Source organism: Spodoptera frugiperda, chromosome 2, assembly GCF_023101765.2.
Source record: "Spodoptera frugiperda isolate SF20-4 chromosome 2, AGI-APGP_CSIRO_Sfru_2.0, whole genome shotgun sequence".
Taxonomy (NCBI): domain Eukaryota; kingdom Metazoa; phylum Arthropoda; class Insecta; order Lepidoptera; family Noctuidae; genus Spodoptera; species Spodoptera frugiperda.
Genome location: NC_064213.1, coordinates 3,089,357 through 3,105,614, shown reverse-complemented (window position 1 = coordinate 3,105,614; position 16,258 = coordinate 3,089,357). Strand labels below are relative to the sequence as shown.

Here is a 16,258-nt window from a genome sequence, read left to right as displayed (position 1 = left end):
AGACTCTTACTGACTAAAACACCCCGTTCCTACTTCTGCTTTTCGAGCCGGAGCCCCGGTAAATCCGCTAGGTAGTCCGCAACTCCGCTTTTTCAGTGCTAATGGAAGACCTCTCATAAGGTCATGGACCAATACCTCTTCCAGACGTTTTCGGTGCGTCTAGCAACTTCTCATTCTTGTCTCGCCTGGAAAGAGACTAACTAAGAGACTAATAGTATTCCTTTTAAAATACATAGGATTGTTTTGTCCATCACAGAACTTCATTAGATGACTTTAACGTGAGATATAATTATCACCGTCCAAAAGGGTCATTTTTTCTATCGATTCTTTTCTTACACTCTGTGAACACAACTTTACACTAGTCTTGTTTTCACATAAAGTTTATTATAGGAGTCGGTATAATCTTGTTTCAATATAAGCGCTCGCAGGTAGAGCTACGTTTTAGTTGAAACCTTACCTTTCGTGAAACACATTGTCGTTCAGTGTCGAGCAGTTTTCATTGCGTATCTACCGTGATTATGGTATGTATAAAAATTGATTATAATAATTTATTGTTAATCATAGTTTTTATACATATGATTAATTTACCTATATAGTGTCTTTATTTACTGATTATTATTAAAATTAGGATTGTTGTTAGGGAAAATATATACTAAAAATAAGATTTGATTGTTCTCAAACAGTGATTTCGTTTTATCTTTAGTTTGTTTTAAATTCATAAATGTATAAGAATAATTTAATCAATTGGATGAACAAAGGTACCTATTATTAGGTTATGGAGTTGCTAATAATATTCTTCTATTTCATAAACCACATAATTTATTTCAAAATGTGTTTTAAAGTGAGTTGATTAATTTAGGTAGCTAATAAAATAGAATAGACTGGGAGAGAATGCCCTAGGCATTAAGTTTGCCTTGTGCTATTATTAATGCGTATAAGTTTTAAACAAATAAATAAGGGCAATCCTGCAATCCACAGCCACAGAATAATAAGTACAAGTACAGCTCTGCATGCGCACTAGAGCTGCAATGAGAGTTATGTAATTTTATTTTTCAGATATTTAATAAATAATATAAAATAATATTAGTAATGAGTGCAAATTATTTTACAGTTAGGTAGTAACTACCTAAACTTACTAACCTACCTAAATCTAGGTATGTACCTCAAGAAAATGTCATAGTCATAATATGATTTCTATGGTTCTAGAACCATACCAACCATGGTTGTAGAGTTTGTTTTTTGGAAAGAGTTTTAGTTTTACCTGTCCTTCCTCATTTAACAGCCCTTTTTTAAAAGCAAAGGTAAATTAATTACATTCTTAATTGCCTTTGGAGACCCGATCTCGAACGTTATGTCGTCCGGACGACTTATCTTTCTGGAAAGATCAAAGATAAAGCTAAGTGGTTCTTGATCTATTAGATTTTTTAACGGTATAAGTCGGTAAGCAATCACTGCCGTCAATGGACATCCGAAACACCAGAAACGTTGTAAGTGCGTTACCGGCCTTTTGGGGGTTAGAAAAGGGTTGTTGGGGAATCGGGGATTGGGAAGATTGGGAAGGGGTGGTAATTGGGTTTCCGGTAACCTCACTGACTCGACTGAGCATGAAGATTACGGCAGACCGTCTTATCTAGATGTGGCCCGATTGTCTAATAGTGGACTGTCAAGTGCCAAGGGCCGTTGTTCTTGGCGTAAGAGCGTGTCTATTATTTACGCATGTTCATCGTAAATCATACCTTTTTTAAGGGGGGGAAATTCATCCAATGACTTCTCCCGGCTTGGGCGAGGCGAGAGGGAGTGTCAGACTCTTACTGACTACTAAAAATCACCCCGTTCCTACTCCTGCTCTCTGAGCCGGAGCCCTGGTAGACCCATTAGGTAGTTCGCTGCTCCGGATGAGGCATCAGCCCTACTGGGTGCCATAGCCTATGAATTAGAAATAAATTAGAATAAGGAAGTATTTGGCGCAAGAACCTGTCAAATATTTACTCACGTTTATTCTAAAAGTTATTAATACTATCTTTCTTTTCCAGACCTCTTATACAGACAAGGGAAGGAAACCTGAAGACGGACGCTTCTTAGCTTTCGACCATCTTACTTTCTGGGTGTCAAACGCAAAGCAGGTAAATTATTTATGTACCACCTACATGTCTAATGCCTGTTACATTACTTAATTTAAATCATTTTGGCGTTGTGCATTAAATAAATTACGTGTATAATTTGCATAAATTAGTATGGAAAAAATAATTTGGCATAAACAGAACAATGCGTAAAGACCCTTTCTCAGATAAATTAAGAATAATTATGTTACTTAAGACATAACAATACATTGTAAATTATTAAGATTACATTCGAATTACAAATTACGAAATTAAGCAAGTAGGTACTTTGTTATTTTGTGTCTTGAATTTCGCGCGAGTTTTTTTTTGCAGACCCCTGCAAGAGTTTTACCAATCTGTCAAAGCAAATTTAATAGATTTTCAACTTTACTATTTCCGCAAAAGAATTGAAAATGCCTTGAAGGAATTTTACCAACTAGTGGAAGCTTCATGTGCTGGCATTCATAAACAACAATTTTTTTGACCTATCCCAATCTGTCGATTAATTGTAATTGATTTTCAACTTTACTGTGTCCGCAATAGAATTGAAAATGCCTTGAAGGAATTTCCTAACTAGTAGAAGCTTCATAACATGCTAGCGTTCATAAACAACATTTTTTTTAATTATTTATTTTTTATGTCGCAGGCAGCCAGTTATTACGTTACGAGGTTTGGCTTCGAGCCTTTGGCGTATAGTGGATTGGAGACTGGTTCAAGAAAAATAGCTTCGTATGCCGTCAGATTGAATAAGGTAAACAAGTATTATGATTAGACTGGTAGAATGGACGAGCCTTTATATGAATTTATTACCGCGAAATAACTTACTGGTTTATTTATAACATTTACTTATTGTTTTTTGCGTTGTTAAGATATTATTTATCTACTTAAGTACGATAGCGGTTTCCTCTACTTTTTTTCACGATGTTTAATGTGAGCTATTTTTTTGATTGTCTATAATTTTGTTGTATGGAGCAAGTATTCCATTTATCTATCTATACATATAATTATATAAATATCAATTACTGTCCGTTAGTCTCGCTAAAACTCGAGAATGGCTGGACCGATTTGGCAAATTTTGGTCTTGAATTATTTGTGGAAGTTAGTCTTTAAATAAAAAAACATCCATACTGTTTCTGGAACGTTTCCCCGCATTAGAACTTTCTCCTGGATCCTGAATGCGTTTACACACCACGTACTATAAATTCATATTTTAGAGCTGGTCCAGGCCACGTGCTAATCCAATTTCTATTTAATATTCCACAGATAGTCTTCGTATTACAAGCCCAATATGAACCTGAAGAATCAGACTTCGCGAACGAAGTGGCGTACCACGGTGACTTCGTGAAGGATGTGGCGTTCCAGGTGGAAAACCTGGACTACATCCTGGAGTACGCCAGGAAACAGGGAGCCGTGGTCGTGAGGGACTTGTGGCAGGAGGAGGATGAGTTTGGAGTGGTCAGGATGGCTACTGTTAAGACGGTAAGGGTGTTGAGGATAGTAGATATCTTTTTATAGGCAGTTGCGGCAGCTGGATTAGGCGTAAAGGCAAATTAACGTGGACACTTTTTTTATGAAACACGAGTTTCGAGTAAACGAGCAGACGTATCACCTGATGGTAAGCAATCGCCGCCGCCCATGGAAAAGGGGAAATTGCACCTCCGGTAACCTCACTCACACAACGAAACACAACGCAAGCGTTGTTTCACGACGGTTTTCTGTGAGGCCGTGGTTTCACTCCGGGCGAGTCGGCTTATTCGTGCCGAAGCATGGCACTCCCACACTTAAATAGCATCTCAAAAAATAAGGCACATAGCGCAGAGAACTGACGGTCGCTGGGGCAGAAAGGTTCTTGAGTGGAGACCGCGTTCCGGCAAGCGCAGCGAAGGACGTCCACCTATAAGATGGACAGACGACCTGATTAATGTCACAGGGAACCGCTGGATGCAGGTCGCTCTCAACCGGCCTATCTGGAAGTCATTGGGGGAGGCCTATATTCAGTATGTAATGGACGTCTTAGGGCTGATATGATGACATTACGGAATTTAGAAAAAAATAGAAGCAGAAAAGTTTTATCGGTTATTCCTTTTCCTACCTACAGTGGTTATTTTAAATCTCTTACCTAGTAATATTCTTGTCCACAGTACGGAGACAACACGCACACTCTGGTGGACCGGTCCAAGTACCGCGGACCCTTCCTCCCAGGCTACCAGCTGTTGAACAGCGACCCCATCAACAAATTCCTGTGAGTTAATTTTTTAGTTGATTTTGTAGCTGCACATAGAAAATGTACCAGGCACAATGAATGTTTTATTCAATTATGAGGCTATCCTAAGGGGAGTTGTCAGAAATGAACTTATTATCTGTTTTACTATTATTAGACCGGCTGGCGACACGTTCGGTTTTCGAATCAGTACCCTTAGTACGAGTTTGCGTTACGTTTAAAATACGAAACGAGAGCGTTCAGCACTCTGATTGGTTGGATTATTCGAGCCGACCAATCCTCTCGTTTCGGTTACTTTAAACGTAAAGCAAACTAATATTAAGAGATCAGAAATTTCGCCCTTAGGCTGGCCTGGTTTCCTAAATAATTTGATAAATATTTGGCAAATTAATGTAAAACACTTACTTATTTAATGTGTTTGTCACAGGCCTAAAGTGGAGATCAACTTCATAGACCACGTGGTGGGCAACCAGCCTGACGGAGGCATGGAGGAGGCGGCCTCCTGGTACGAGAGGTGTCTGCAGTTCCACAGGTAACGCGCACACTGTTTAAAATAGTCTGCTTTGCTTTGTAAAATGAAGAAAAAATGGCGAGTAGAAGCCTCACTCAGTTGTAGGACTTTGTTCCACTTACATACCTACTTGTATCTACGGAGTGGCGTAATAATCTAAGCCTATTGCTGCATGCACATGTCGACCCGATTCAGAGATTGAAACTAACAAAAATACTCCATGATATTATCACAAACTTAAAACCAAAAGTTTAAGTTTTCTAGACTCATGCCCAATTTTTTATAATAGCTATCGTGAGACATACCTACTAAATTAATAAAACACGTCTGCGCACGGTGCTCATGATGAATAGTCCCTCTGTGACTCGAAACTAGTCGATCTTTTTCCCATTAATTTACACGAGTAAATCGTGATTGTTAGTTACTTAATCATGCCCTATTGCTAAATGCTCAGACAAAAGAGCATAGTAAACAATCTGCCCCTATACTAATTCAACAATCTTTTTCCAGATTCTGGTCAGTGGACGACAAGCAGATCTGTACGGAATACTCAGCTCTACGGTCCATTGTGATGGCCAACTGGGAGGAGACGGTGAAGATGCCAATCAACGAGCCAGCGCCAGGCAAGAGGAAGAGTCAGATCCAGGAGTATGTGGAGTACCACGGCGGAGCTGGAGTGCAGCATATCGCTATTAATACTGAAGATATTATTACTGCTGTAAGTTTGAAGTGATATTTTTAGGTGCCATTTTTTGGTCCCAGTAATGGACGTGTTTGTGCAATATGCTTTATGAGTAAATAGTCCTTCGGAACCGAATGAAAAATACTTCATCTAATTGGGAACTGTAGGAAGATCACGGAAAGACAGGAACGAATTCTGAAAGACCATTACTATTTTATTTGTATTTAAGCTCTTCTGCATTCCTAGGTAGTATACCCTTAGTACGAGTTTACTTTACGTATAACGAGATCGCGTTCGGTGCCTGATTGGTTGCTCTATTCGAGCCTGTCAATCAGAGCGCCGTACGCGCCCTTGTTTCGATAATTTTAAACATAAAGCTAACGCATATCAAGGGTACAGAAACCATTATTAAAATACTTTTTAAGCCTTAACTTACTTTTAGGTTAGTAGTAAGTTTAGTACCTTAACTTACTTTAAAACCTTGGTACTTAGTTAAATTTAACACACATACTCGTATAGCAACTATATGTACCTACATATATGTAATTACTAGATACTAGAAGACATACTTATCAACCAGTAATATTTCCATTCCAGATTGAAAACCTCCGCGCCCGCGGTGTGGAATTCCTCTCCATACCTTCGAAATACTACAAGCTGATCCGAGAACGTCTCCAAAACAGTAAAGTGAGAGTCGCTGAGAGTATAGACGAGTTGGAGAGGCTGAACATCCTGATAGACTATGATGATGACGGCTACCTACTCCAGATCTTCACCAAGAACACTCAAGACAGACCCACCCTTTTCCTTGAAGTTATTCAGAGGAGAAATCATAATGTGAGTAGTATTTTATAGAATAATCTTTAAAGGCTTAAAAATAAAATTTCGATACGTTCAAATGTTGAGTCTTATGAACTCCACCACATCAGCTGTTGAGTAGCGTTTTGCCACCGGTTACGTTAAGAGAAATAATAGCAGGGTAGATGACTAATTTTTGTTTTACTGTCCGTCTTGTAAAATACTCTCAACGGACCTTGGCAGGTCTGAACTACGTGTAGAAGGCTGCGCAATAAGTATTTTTTAGAACCAAATGGTGGCATAAGGCGAAGTGCGGGGGCGGCGATCTAGGCTAGAGATTGACCATTTCTAAATACAATTGACCCTTTACACTTATTATGATTGTTTTAAAATATTAGACACGCATTTTTTATTTTCTTACGTAAACAAATACTTTCGAAGATATATCAATTTGAAATATCGCGAGGCGTCACTTCTAGGTACATTTTTATAAGTAGATATAACGTATATGCTACAACTCCTAAACTTTCATTCGGTTAATATAAGAATTGTTATATGTAAAATTAAAAAAAAAACGTGTGTAATATTTTTCCATTATCGAACTGACGTTAGTCCGTTAGTAAATAGATTTTTAATTTTCTTACCCCGTCGTCAGTCCTATTTGAAGTGTGCGAAAGAACTTAATGGTAACCTATTTTATTATTGTTCACAGGGATTCGGAGCTGGTAACTTCAAGACACTGTTTGAATCTATTGAGTTGGAACAAGAGAAGCGTGGAAATCTATAAATTGATTACTTAAGGAAATATTCGCACCCTTAGAATGAAAGTGACCGAATACACAAACTGCAAGTTGTGGGAAATGAGCCAGAAAGTCTCAGAAAATTATAGTATTGAATACATTTTGGTATATCTCTTCCGTATTCTATGACATACGCTTGATTTTTACTAGATTTATGGATTAGTTCTTTGGTTGTAGAGTATATTTTACAACGCCAGTTTATGATAAAATTGAATGCTACAGAAATTTTGAGTTAAGTCACTTTCATTCTAAGGATGCGCATAATTATAGCCTGCCATATTACATGAATATATAGATTATATGGTATACAATATGTTGATATAAAACAAAATACTCAAGACTGGAAATGTGCCCAGTATATGGCAATAGGCTCACCACCTATAACATGGGACTTACAACATAAATTGTGAAATGTGGGTGTACATTGGCATTATGTGCCATAATGTGCACCTCTGCCTACCCCTTCAGGGATTAAAGGCGTGACGTTATAAAAAAAGAAACAAAATACTCATTGCTTTGTGCCATAATTCATAAATATGGTACTTTAGATTCGGATTTTTTATACATATTGTATCTAACAGACTTAGTAACTTAGTAACTTATAGTGCTGAGAGATATGAATCACTGGCAAATAACCTTTCTTGTAGTTGTACCCACACCCTGCCTTCTGAGCCGGAACATAATACATCTGTTCCACATATGGTTACCCGGCCAGGTACTGATAAGAATGCTTGTGTATTCACTGACTCAATAGGAGCGGGTATTGGGTCTCTTATTTCAAATTGCCTCAATTATAATTATAGTATGACCAATTACTGTTATAATGACATCAAATTTTCACAGATGATACAAAAAATAAAACAACAATGTATCACACAAAATCAGCCTATAGTGTTATTGATGGGTGATAGTACTGGGGTTAAAAAGCGGGATGTATTGGATGGTATCGAAACCTTATTGAATTTAGATATAGGAATGAGGGTAATATGTGCCTTCCCATATTCTGACACTTTGTCAGAAACACAAAACAAAAATATTCATTACCTGAATAATTTAATGTTCACATTGACATGTTGTCATAAGGACAAATTATTGTTTTTCGACACTAACAAATTTGTTAGTGGATTTAATTTGACAAAGGAATATATTCATATTCCTAGGAAATGTAAAGTATTACTTGCTAGATTGCTAGCAAATAATATTAATTTAGTTTTAGATAATTTAAGTGACAAATCTATATTATATAGACAATCTAATAATATAGAGATAAGTAGTATATATAATAGTACGAAGGAGACTCATCATTTGATGGCAAATGTGGGTGGCACTCCTGATAATATTTTAAACTAAATTCTAAGACAACAGAAGATACCAAATTAAATTCTATGAATGTTACATGCATTGGAAATGTATCTTCTGGCAGTTTAATTAAATCTAAATCTAAGAAAATAGTACACAATAAGAATACACAAGATAATTTGTTACAATTGTTTTATCAAAATATGCAGGGCTTTTCATCAAAAACTCTAGAAATTGAATTGTTTTTAGAAAAATTTAAGTATGATATTGTTTGTATAACTGAACATTGGCTGAAAAGTTATCAAGTAGAATCTATTAATTTTAAAAACTATTGTGTTGGCAACTTTTTTTGCCGTCAATCAATGATACATGGTGGTAGCTTGATCTTAGTGAAAGAGTCAGTGAAATATAAAGAAAGACAAGATATTACATTACTATCAGTAGAGCACACAATAGAGTTGTCCTGTGTTGAGCTGGATAGGCATATTGTAGTGTGTGTTTATAGGCCTCCTATTTTGCAGAATCTTAGTATTTTCAATTCAGTAATGGAAGATGTACTACAGAAAACATGTTCCAGTAGTAAACATGTTATAGTATGTGGCGATTTTAATGTTGATCTCCTGGAAAAGAACAATAATTGTACTAATTTGTTGAGTCTCTTTAAATCATTTGATTTGTCTAATATTTTCCTAGAGCCCACCCGAGTAACATCCACCTCGGCGACATGTATAGATAATATTTTTTGCAACTGTGATTATTTACATAAGGACATTGTAAATAGATTACCATCTGATCACAGTGGGCTGACAGTCAACTTTAACACTGTCACGACTGTACAAAATAGGGAAATTATGTTCAGACAATTCACAAATAAAAAAATTGAGTTATTAAATCACAACTTAAAAAATGAATTAGGCAACCAAATACATGCTAGTGAATACCCGAGTGAGATTTATGACAACTTATTATCCATTATTAAAACACAGCATGATAAATTGTTCCCTTTAAAACGTAAACACATTCAATGTAAGTTTGTTTTTTGTGACTGGGCTACACCAGGTATTCGTATAAGTAGGGAAAAGTTGTTTGAACTTTACGGCATGAAACCATTTAATAGTAGTGAGGCTTTCCACAGTCATGTCTCCAGGTACTCAAAAATATTTAAATCGGTTTGTAAGCATGCTAAAGCACTTCATATTAGCAGTAAAATTAAGACCGCGGAAAACAAAATAAAAACTACCTGGAATATAATTAATAACGAGACAGGTAGAAATAAACCACGTAATGTTGAATTTAATTTAAATACTGAAAACGGACGCATCAGTACAAATTTAAAAGTTGCTCAGGAATTCGAAAGTTTCTTTAAGAATATTCCGCTAAAAACTACGGAAGCATTGAAATCGTCTCCATCTCTTTCTATCGAGCTTCTTAAAAGTAATGTTAAAGAATGCACTTCTGATTTCCGATTTCAATACACAAACCCACAAGCAGTCATCAAAGCATTTAAAGATATTAAAGTTAAGTCGACTGAAGATCTCTGGGGAATGTCGGTTAGGATATGTAGGTCTTTTATAGAGACTATAGCGCCTCATCTAGCTTTAATTTTTAACAAAAGTGTAGATCAAGGAGTTTTTCCAAATTTAATGAAACATAGTAAAGTAGTTCCATTATTTAAATCCGGTGATAGTGCAGAACCCAATAACTATAGGCCGGTCTCTATTTTACCAGTACTCAGTAAAGTATTTGAAAAACTGATACTTACTCAGATGCTGCGTCACTTTAACATGAATTCTATCTTTCATGATCAACAATACGGGTTTACCAAAGGACGCTCTACTACTGACGCGGGGGTTGCTCTGATTAAACGGATTTTCGCCTCGTGGGAAGAAGCTCAGGACGCTATCGGAATATTTTGTGACCTTTCGAAGGCATTTGACTGTGTTGAGCATGGGACTTTGTTGCTGAAGCTAGAACACTACGGCATTCGAGGGGTATCGCTAAATCTATTAAAGTCATACCTTCAGGATAGGCAACTTAAAGTTCAAATAAACAAAGTAAACTCACATGGGGCTAGCGTATCTATGGGTGTACCTCAGGGATCAATACTAGGTCCATTCCTATTTTTGGCATATATAAATGACTTGCCCCATTTATTCAAAAATGAACCTCAAATGGTATTATTTGCTGATGACACATCACTAGTTTTTAAAATAAACAGACGAACAAATAATTATGACGACGTAAATGATGCTCTAATGAAGGTTCAGAATTGGTTTACAGTCAATAACTTAGTCTTAAACGATAAAAAGACAAAATGTATTAGATTTGTTTTGCCAAATGTTAAAAGTAATAAATGTGACATATTATTGAATCGTGAAAAATTAGAATTTGTAAAAGAGACTACTTTCCTGGGAATCACCGTAGACGACAAATTGCAATGGGGTCCTCACATTACATCTCTAGCGGGACGATTAAGCTCTGCAGCTTATGCTGTCTGGAAAATCCGACAGTTAACCGACATAGACACGGCAAGACTAGTGTACTTCAGTTACTTCCATAGCATCATGTCGTACGGCATTTTACTGTGGGGACAGGCTGCTGACATTGAGTCTATTTTTATTTTACAAAAGCGCGCCGTCAGAGCTATCTACAATCTTGGTCGTCGCGAATCTCTCAGGGAAAAGTTTAAGGAGATCAATATTATGACCGTTCCATGTCAATTTATCTATGAAAACATTATGTATGTTAGGAAAAATCTAAACTTGTTTGACAAAGTGTCTGACAGACACAATTATGAAACTAGACATAAGGATAGATTGAGCCAGCCATTCTTTAGATTGTCAAAAATAAGTAAGTCGTTCATGGGATTCGGTGTTAAATGTTATAACAAAATTCCAGAGGAAATAAAACACCTAAATGAAAGACAATTTAAATTATGTATTAAAAAAACGATGTGTAGATTGGCATACTACAAATTGAATGATTATATAGAGGATAAAAATGCTTGGAGGCAGGCTGGTCCAGCTCCACAGGGTAACGAAAAAATAAAGTAATTCCAATAATGTAATAATAAAACCATGTTATTTCAATTTGTTCTGTTAAATTAGATACAATCATTGTAAATGTGAGAGCCCTGTAATTAGCTAAAACTGTATTAGACTAGTAGAATGCACTTGTGTCAGCTTGGAGTTGTCATGCTCACTCAAAGGTCTCATTGGCGGTGGCACGGGCATTGGATCGCTCGATTCCCTGCAACATGGTTGAGTTGGGCGGTGCTGGTGTACGTGTCATGTTCGTGAACGGGCGCTGTCAACTGGGACTGGTCAGCTCCAGACTGCATTAAGATTGTTGTCCTCAGGGTTATTTTCTTTTTCTATCACTTTGACTAAATATTAGTTTTACATTGTTCTCACATAGTTGAAGCAATCGAAACAATGTAACCATGAATTGTATTGTGAATCTGATTGGAAAAGAGTAACCTATGGAGTTTCTTGCTCGTTCTTCTCCATAGGAATCTACACTTTGGAACGAGCAAATAGCTTCACTAGAGGACTGACCGACAGACCGACGTTATTAATATTATTATATTTGCTTTGACGTTCAAAAGTGCCTTCCTGGTCTAATTGAAATAAATAATTTTGACTTTGACTTTGACTTTGACTTTGACTTTGACTTTGACTTTGACTTTGACTAACTTTAAATGTATCTTTAACTAATTATAAGTCGAACATTGTTAAACATTAAAATGTAATATTAATAGAATGTGATAAATATAAAAGTGACAGGGAATCACTGGTGCGCGAATTTAATTTGAATATGATGGATGTTGGGCCTCTTTTAAAGATTTTAGCAAATCCTGTTTCGTCTGCTGCCATCAACTTATTTAAGGTGTTCACGCGTCAGTGATATTCTGATACTTATGCCCTAGTTTATAAGGTATGTATTATTGTATGTATTTCTTACTTATGAATCAACGGGGCTGGCATGTTCTTAGAATAAAAGCCCCTTAAATAAAAGATAAAAAAAATAAAAATAAAATGTAAATAAAAACCACATTTGAAAAGAGTATCATTTATTGAAATACCGTTGATTAACATGATACAGCCCGTTAAACAACTCCATGTCACGAGCCTATGTATATTTACAAAACACTTCGACAATTAAAAGGAAATAGGATATAAGCGACATTTTGGCCAAAAATGAGTTTATTACGCTATCCTACGTAACATTTTCTGCTCTTTCGATTGAGCTTATTCTCATGGCTATACGATTTCATTTTTGGCGTTAAAAAAAAACATTTTCCTAGTATTCTTTCGACGACCGACGAATTTAAACGGCTCTCCTGAACATATCATTTTTTGTCGCTTATACCCTATTTCCTTTTAACCGTCGACATGTATCACTGAAAAACAAATGCACATAAAATCGAAAATGTCGCGTAAATTTCGATACGCGAAAATAAATATTCCATTATTCACAAATTTGTAGACAGCACCAAAATATTTAAAAGCCGGATGGACCGGTTTGATAAACGAAAATAATTATTATGGCATTCATTAGTAATTTTTATTAAATGTACGCGATTATGAACCTTAATGCTAGGATAGAATATGTCTCATAAGACTAGTTTTGATTGACTTGCTAGATTGAATTTAAAGTTGATATTAGAGATTATTTTGTATTAGATTATGATAATACGCTTTAGGAGTGAATGCGGAAGACTAACTAGGGTTCTAAAGGAATGTATTGTAATAATGGTTATGAGCTAAACTAATTTAGTTCTTAATACAGCGCAATAAACATCATTTTCGTATATCAATCCGTCACAATAGTTCCGAATCACAAAACCTGACGGACATAACAAACGTTAATAAAATGTATGCAAAAGTAAAACATAATTGCATAAATACGGCGTAATTACAACCCTTTATATCATTGCCGAGGATTGACGAAGTTTGCCGAACGACTTCGGGAGTCCGAGTAGAAACGAAAAGCTTCGGCAATACTCGGCACGAACTTAGGTTCCGTTCATACTAGCTTAGAGTCAATATGTCAATCTAAAACGTTACATAGCAAATTGACTCGTAATCACTGCAAAATAAAGCACATTCTCCTTCTGACACTGTTTCTGATTTCAGGCTAGCGAATTTGAACCGAAGTCTTGGTTGAAGGACTATGTATCTTATTATACGCAGATAACGTTAACTTCACTATGTAACATTTGAGATTAAAGCAACTCTGAGCTATGTATGAGCAGATTTTTTAGGATGTTAATCATAATTCGTCTAAAAGTCATTACGTCACAAATCCTTTTGATTTATGATAACTACATTCACATAATTATATCATTCGCTAACGCGACATCTTGCGTGAGCGATCTAGAAGCGAACGCGAAGCGGTGCGGTGACACGCGAATTCAACGCGATGTGGTGTGACCAAGCCAATTGATCGCTCACCGCATCCCACGTGCGGTTGGTCACGTATTCCGGAGCTGCGGACTACCTAGCGGGTTTACCGGGGCTCCGGCTCGAAAAGCAGGAGAAGGAACGGGGTGGTTTTTAGTCAGTAAGAGTCTGACACTCCCTCTCGCCTCGCCCAAGGTGGGAGAAGTCAGAGGATGATTTTCCCCCCTCTAAAAAATGGCCACGTCAATACATTTTGACAGTTTGTTGTCTTCGCGCCGCGCTGCACCGCATTGCCTTCGCGTTTAGATCGCTCACGTATGACGCCGTAACAAAACATGAATGATACAATGCAAATCAAGTTTTTTAAATACATGACTGATTTCCATAACTAATTTATATAATTTTGAGCTTGCCTTGTGTATAAGCTGTAAAACTACGTTAATTATTATAAAAAATGTGTTACATTCTTGTGATAGTTCATAAAATCAGTCATCTGCAAGTCATTGATGTTTCACTTCAGATCTCTTTATAATATTTGGTATTTACCATAGATTTCTACTGTCAATGGGGGACTACATAATATGTTAAAAGCACGGCTAAAAATAGCACATACTTTATACGGCTTAGATTTAGCGAAGTTTTCTATTTGGGGGATTCTAAAGGCGAACTAATTCGTGTTACGGATCAATGCTGAACAAGAGTTAATGTTCCTACTTGTATCTATCTTGCGTTAAAAAGCTACAACTCCGCTAAATCCAGCGCTTCCCCGAATGTTAGTGTAACAATTAGCAATTTTATATCGCTAACCGAAAATGCGTTATTCGCTTATTGTAGCGCACATCTTACATTGGATAAGTGACATTACTCGTACATAAATACTCGGAATTTAACCTAACGTAACCTAACTGTCTACAGTCTCTGGTCTGGTTTGGTATTGAGCATCACGTGGGTACATTTGCAAGGAAATAAAAAATAAATAAAAATGTATGTATAAAGTTAATTTATTTAAATTATTATCATCAACCTCACCGTTGAACGTTTCGAGTATGGAAGACAAAACATAGAATGACGCCACCAAATTCTGCGTAAGCACGTAATTACGATTTTAAACAAACAAAAAAATAAAAATAAAACTAGAACACAATAAATCACAATAAAAATTATAATATCATGAAATTATTACATAATCAGATTTAAATAGTCGAGTTTTTCACACACGAATTTGAAATAAACGATCAGAAGTTTGCGCAACTTTGCGCAAGATAGCGCATCTTTGCGCAAGATAGCGCAACTTTGCGCAAGTTAGCGCAAGTTTGCGCAAGTTCCCTTGTCTGTACCATACAAACGTACCCACAGTGACCTCGCACATTCCTCTCTTACGCGTTATCATCTCGGTCTGGCTCTAAATCTGCTGGCTCTACGATCTCAAAGTCCCTATCCGTGGACGAACGTTGGCTGTTCTCAGATTCAGACTCTGATTGTTTGTCGGCTGGTGGCGTTGGTGTTTCTAATTCGGATCTGGTGAAGAGAAAGAGATTGATTAGAGTTTTTCTAACATGAGTTACATACAAGTTGGGTGAACAAATTAATGAAAAGCAACATGTAATTAGGATAACAGTATACCTCTTTTGGTGTTAAAAAATATTTAAAATTTGTGAAAACATACATAGAAACATACATAATAATGGTCTCTTGATTTAGTTCACACAAATAGTTACAAGCTCAATTTGGCATTTTTCTAGTTTTATTAAGATAAATAAAGTATGATATTTGACGCGAAACTTGTACAATCTAGACTAATAAATAAGATTGGAGTATCTCATTGTAATATTGATATAACCGCTTTTTACTACAAGCATATGAATATACATACGATACATAGACCAAAATATATTTTTTAAAAGGACCATGCCCATATTAGTATGGAGCTAAAAGTCAGCACTGTCATGCGATGCCCAAATTGCAGCCCTATGTCATATGATAGCCTTTTAATAGTATTTTTATAATATCTAGATTTTATGTCATTTAAAGCACCGATTCACAAGTAATTCTATATTAAACATGATAACTTACTACTGATATTTTATATGCATTGTATCGTTTACGGACAGCAATGCTATTAGTTTTTTATTAGGAACTTCATGATCATCACTTATATTTAAGTATAAAAGGACACTGATCTGGCCTACGTCTACCTACTAGTCTTGTTTCCATAGTATAGTGTCAATATAAATGTGAAAACGATTAGGTTCGATGCAAAACTTGTACTCGAGTAAACAGAACTCAATATGGAAAGAGACTAATGACTCACAACAAATGGGTATTTTTGATGAGATTATAAAAGCATATTGTGATAAAATAGAACGGGTTGTATTAAACTATATTTTTATATTTGACATCAATTAACTGCTTGACTTAAAGGCAAATAAAAATACCAACATTT

The 16,258-nt window shown here is 36.1% G+C and overlaps 2 protein-coding genes across 5 annotated transcripts in view; one reads left to right on the top strand and one right to left on the bottom strand.

The window, feature by feature from the left end:
• The first annotated feature begins 372 nt into the window (after positions 1-372).
• LOC118268976 (4-hydroxyphenylpyruvate dioxygenase-like) lies at positions 373-12,465 on the top strand. The gene is made up of 9 exons (XM_050702851.1): positions 373-521; positions 2,034-2,123; positions 2,746-2,850; positions 3,363-3,578; positions 4,241-4,341; positions 4,748-4,852; positions 5,342-5,549; positions 6,111-6,350; positions 7,024-12,465. The coding sequence occupies exons 1-9, from the start codon at positions 519-521 to the stop codon at positions 7,096-7,098; spliced, it is 1,143 nt and encodes a 380-aa protein (XP_050558808.1). The 5' UTR covers positions 373-518; the 3' UTR covers positions 7,099-12,465.
• Positions 12,466-16,258, bottom strand: part of LOC118269273 (translocation protein SEC62) — a 25,992-nt gene continuing 22,199 nt past the window's right edge. For all 4 annotated transcript variants that reach the window (XM_050702830.1, XM_050702831.1, XM_050702838.1 and 1 more), the window contains exon 8: positions 12,466-15,333. In XM_050702830.1, coding sequence (XP_050558787.1) covers positions 15,192-15,333 — 142 coding nt within the window. In that variant the 3' untranslated portion in view covers positions 12,466-15,191. The remainder of the gene's footprint in view (positions 15,334-16,258) is intronic.

What these genes read in the sequence shown, in the direction of transcription:
- LOC118268976 (XM_050702851.1), top strand. An exon ending in ATGCCGTCAGATTGAATAAG is followed by an intron (nt 2,851 to 3,362) that starts GTAAACAAGTAT and finishes AATATTCCACAG; the next exon opens with ATAGTCTTCGTATTACAAGC. An exon ending in CTGAAGATATTATTACTGCT is followed by an intron (nt 5,550 to 6,110) that starts GTAAGTTTGAAG and finishes TTTCCATTCCAG; the next exon opens with ATTGAAAACCTCCGCGCCCG.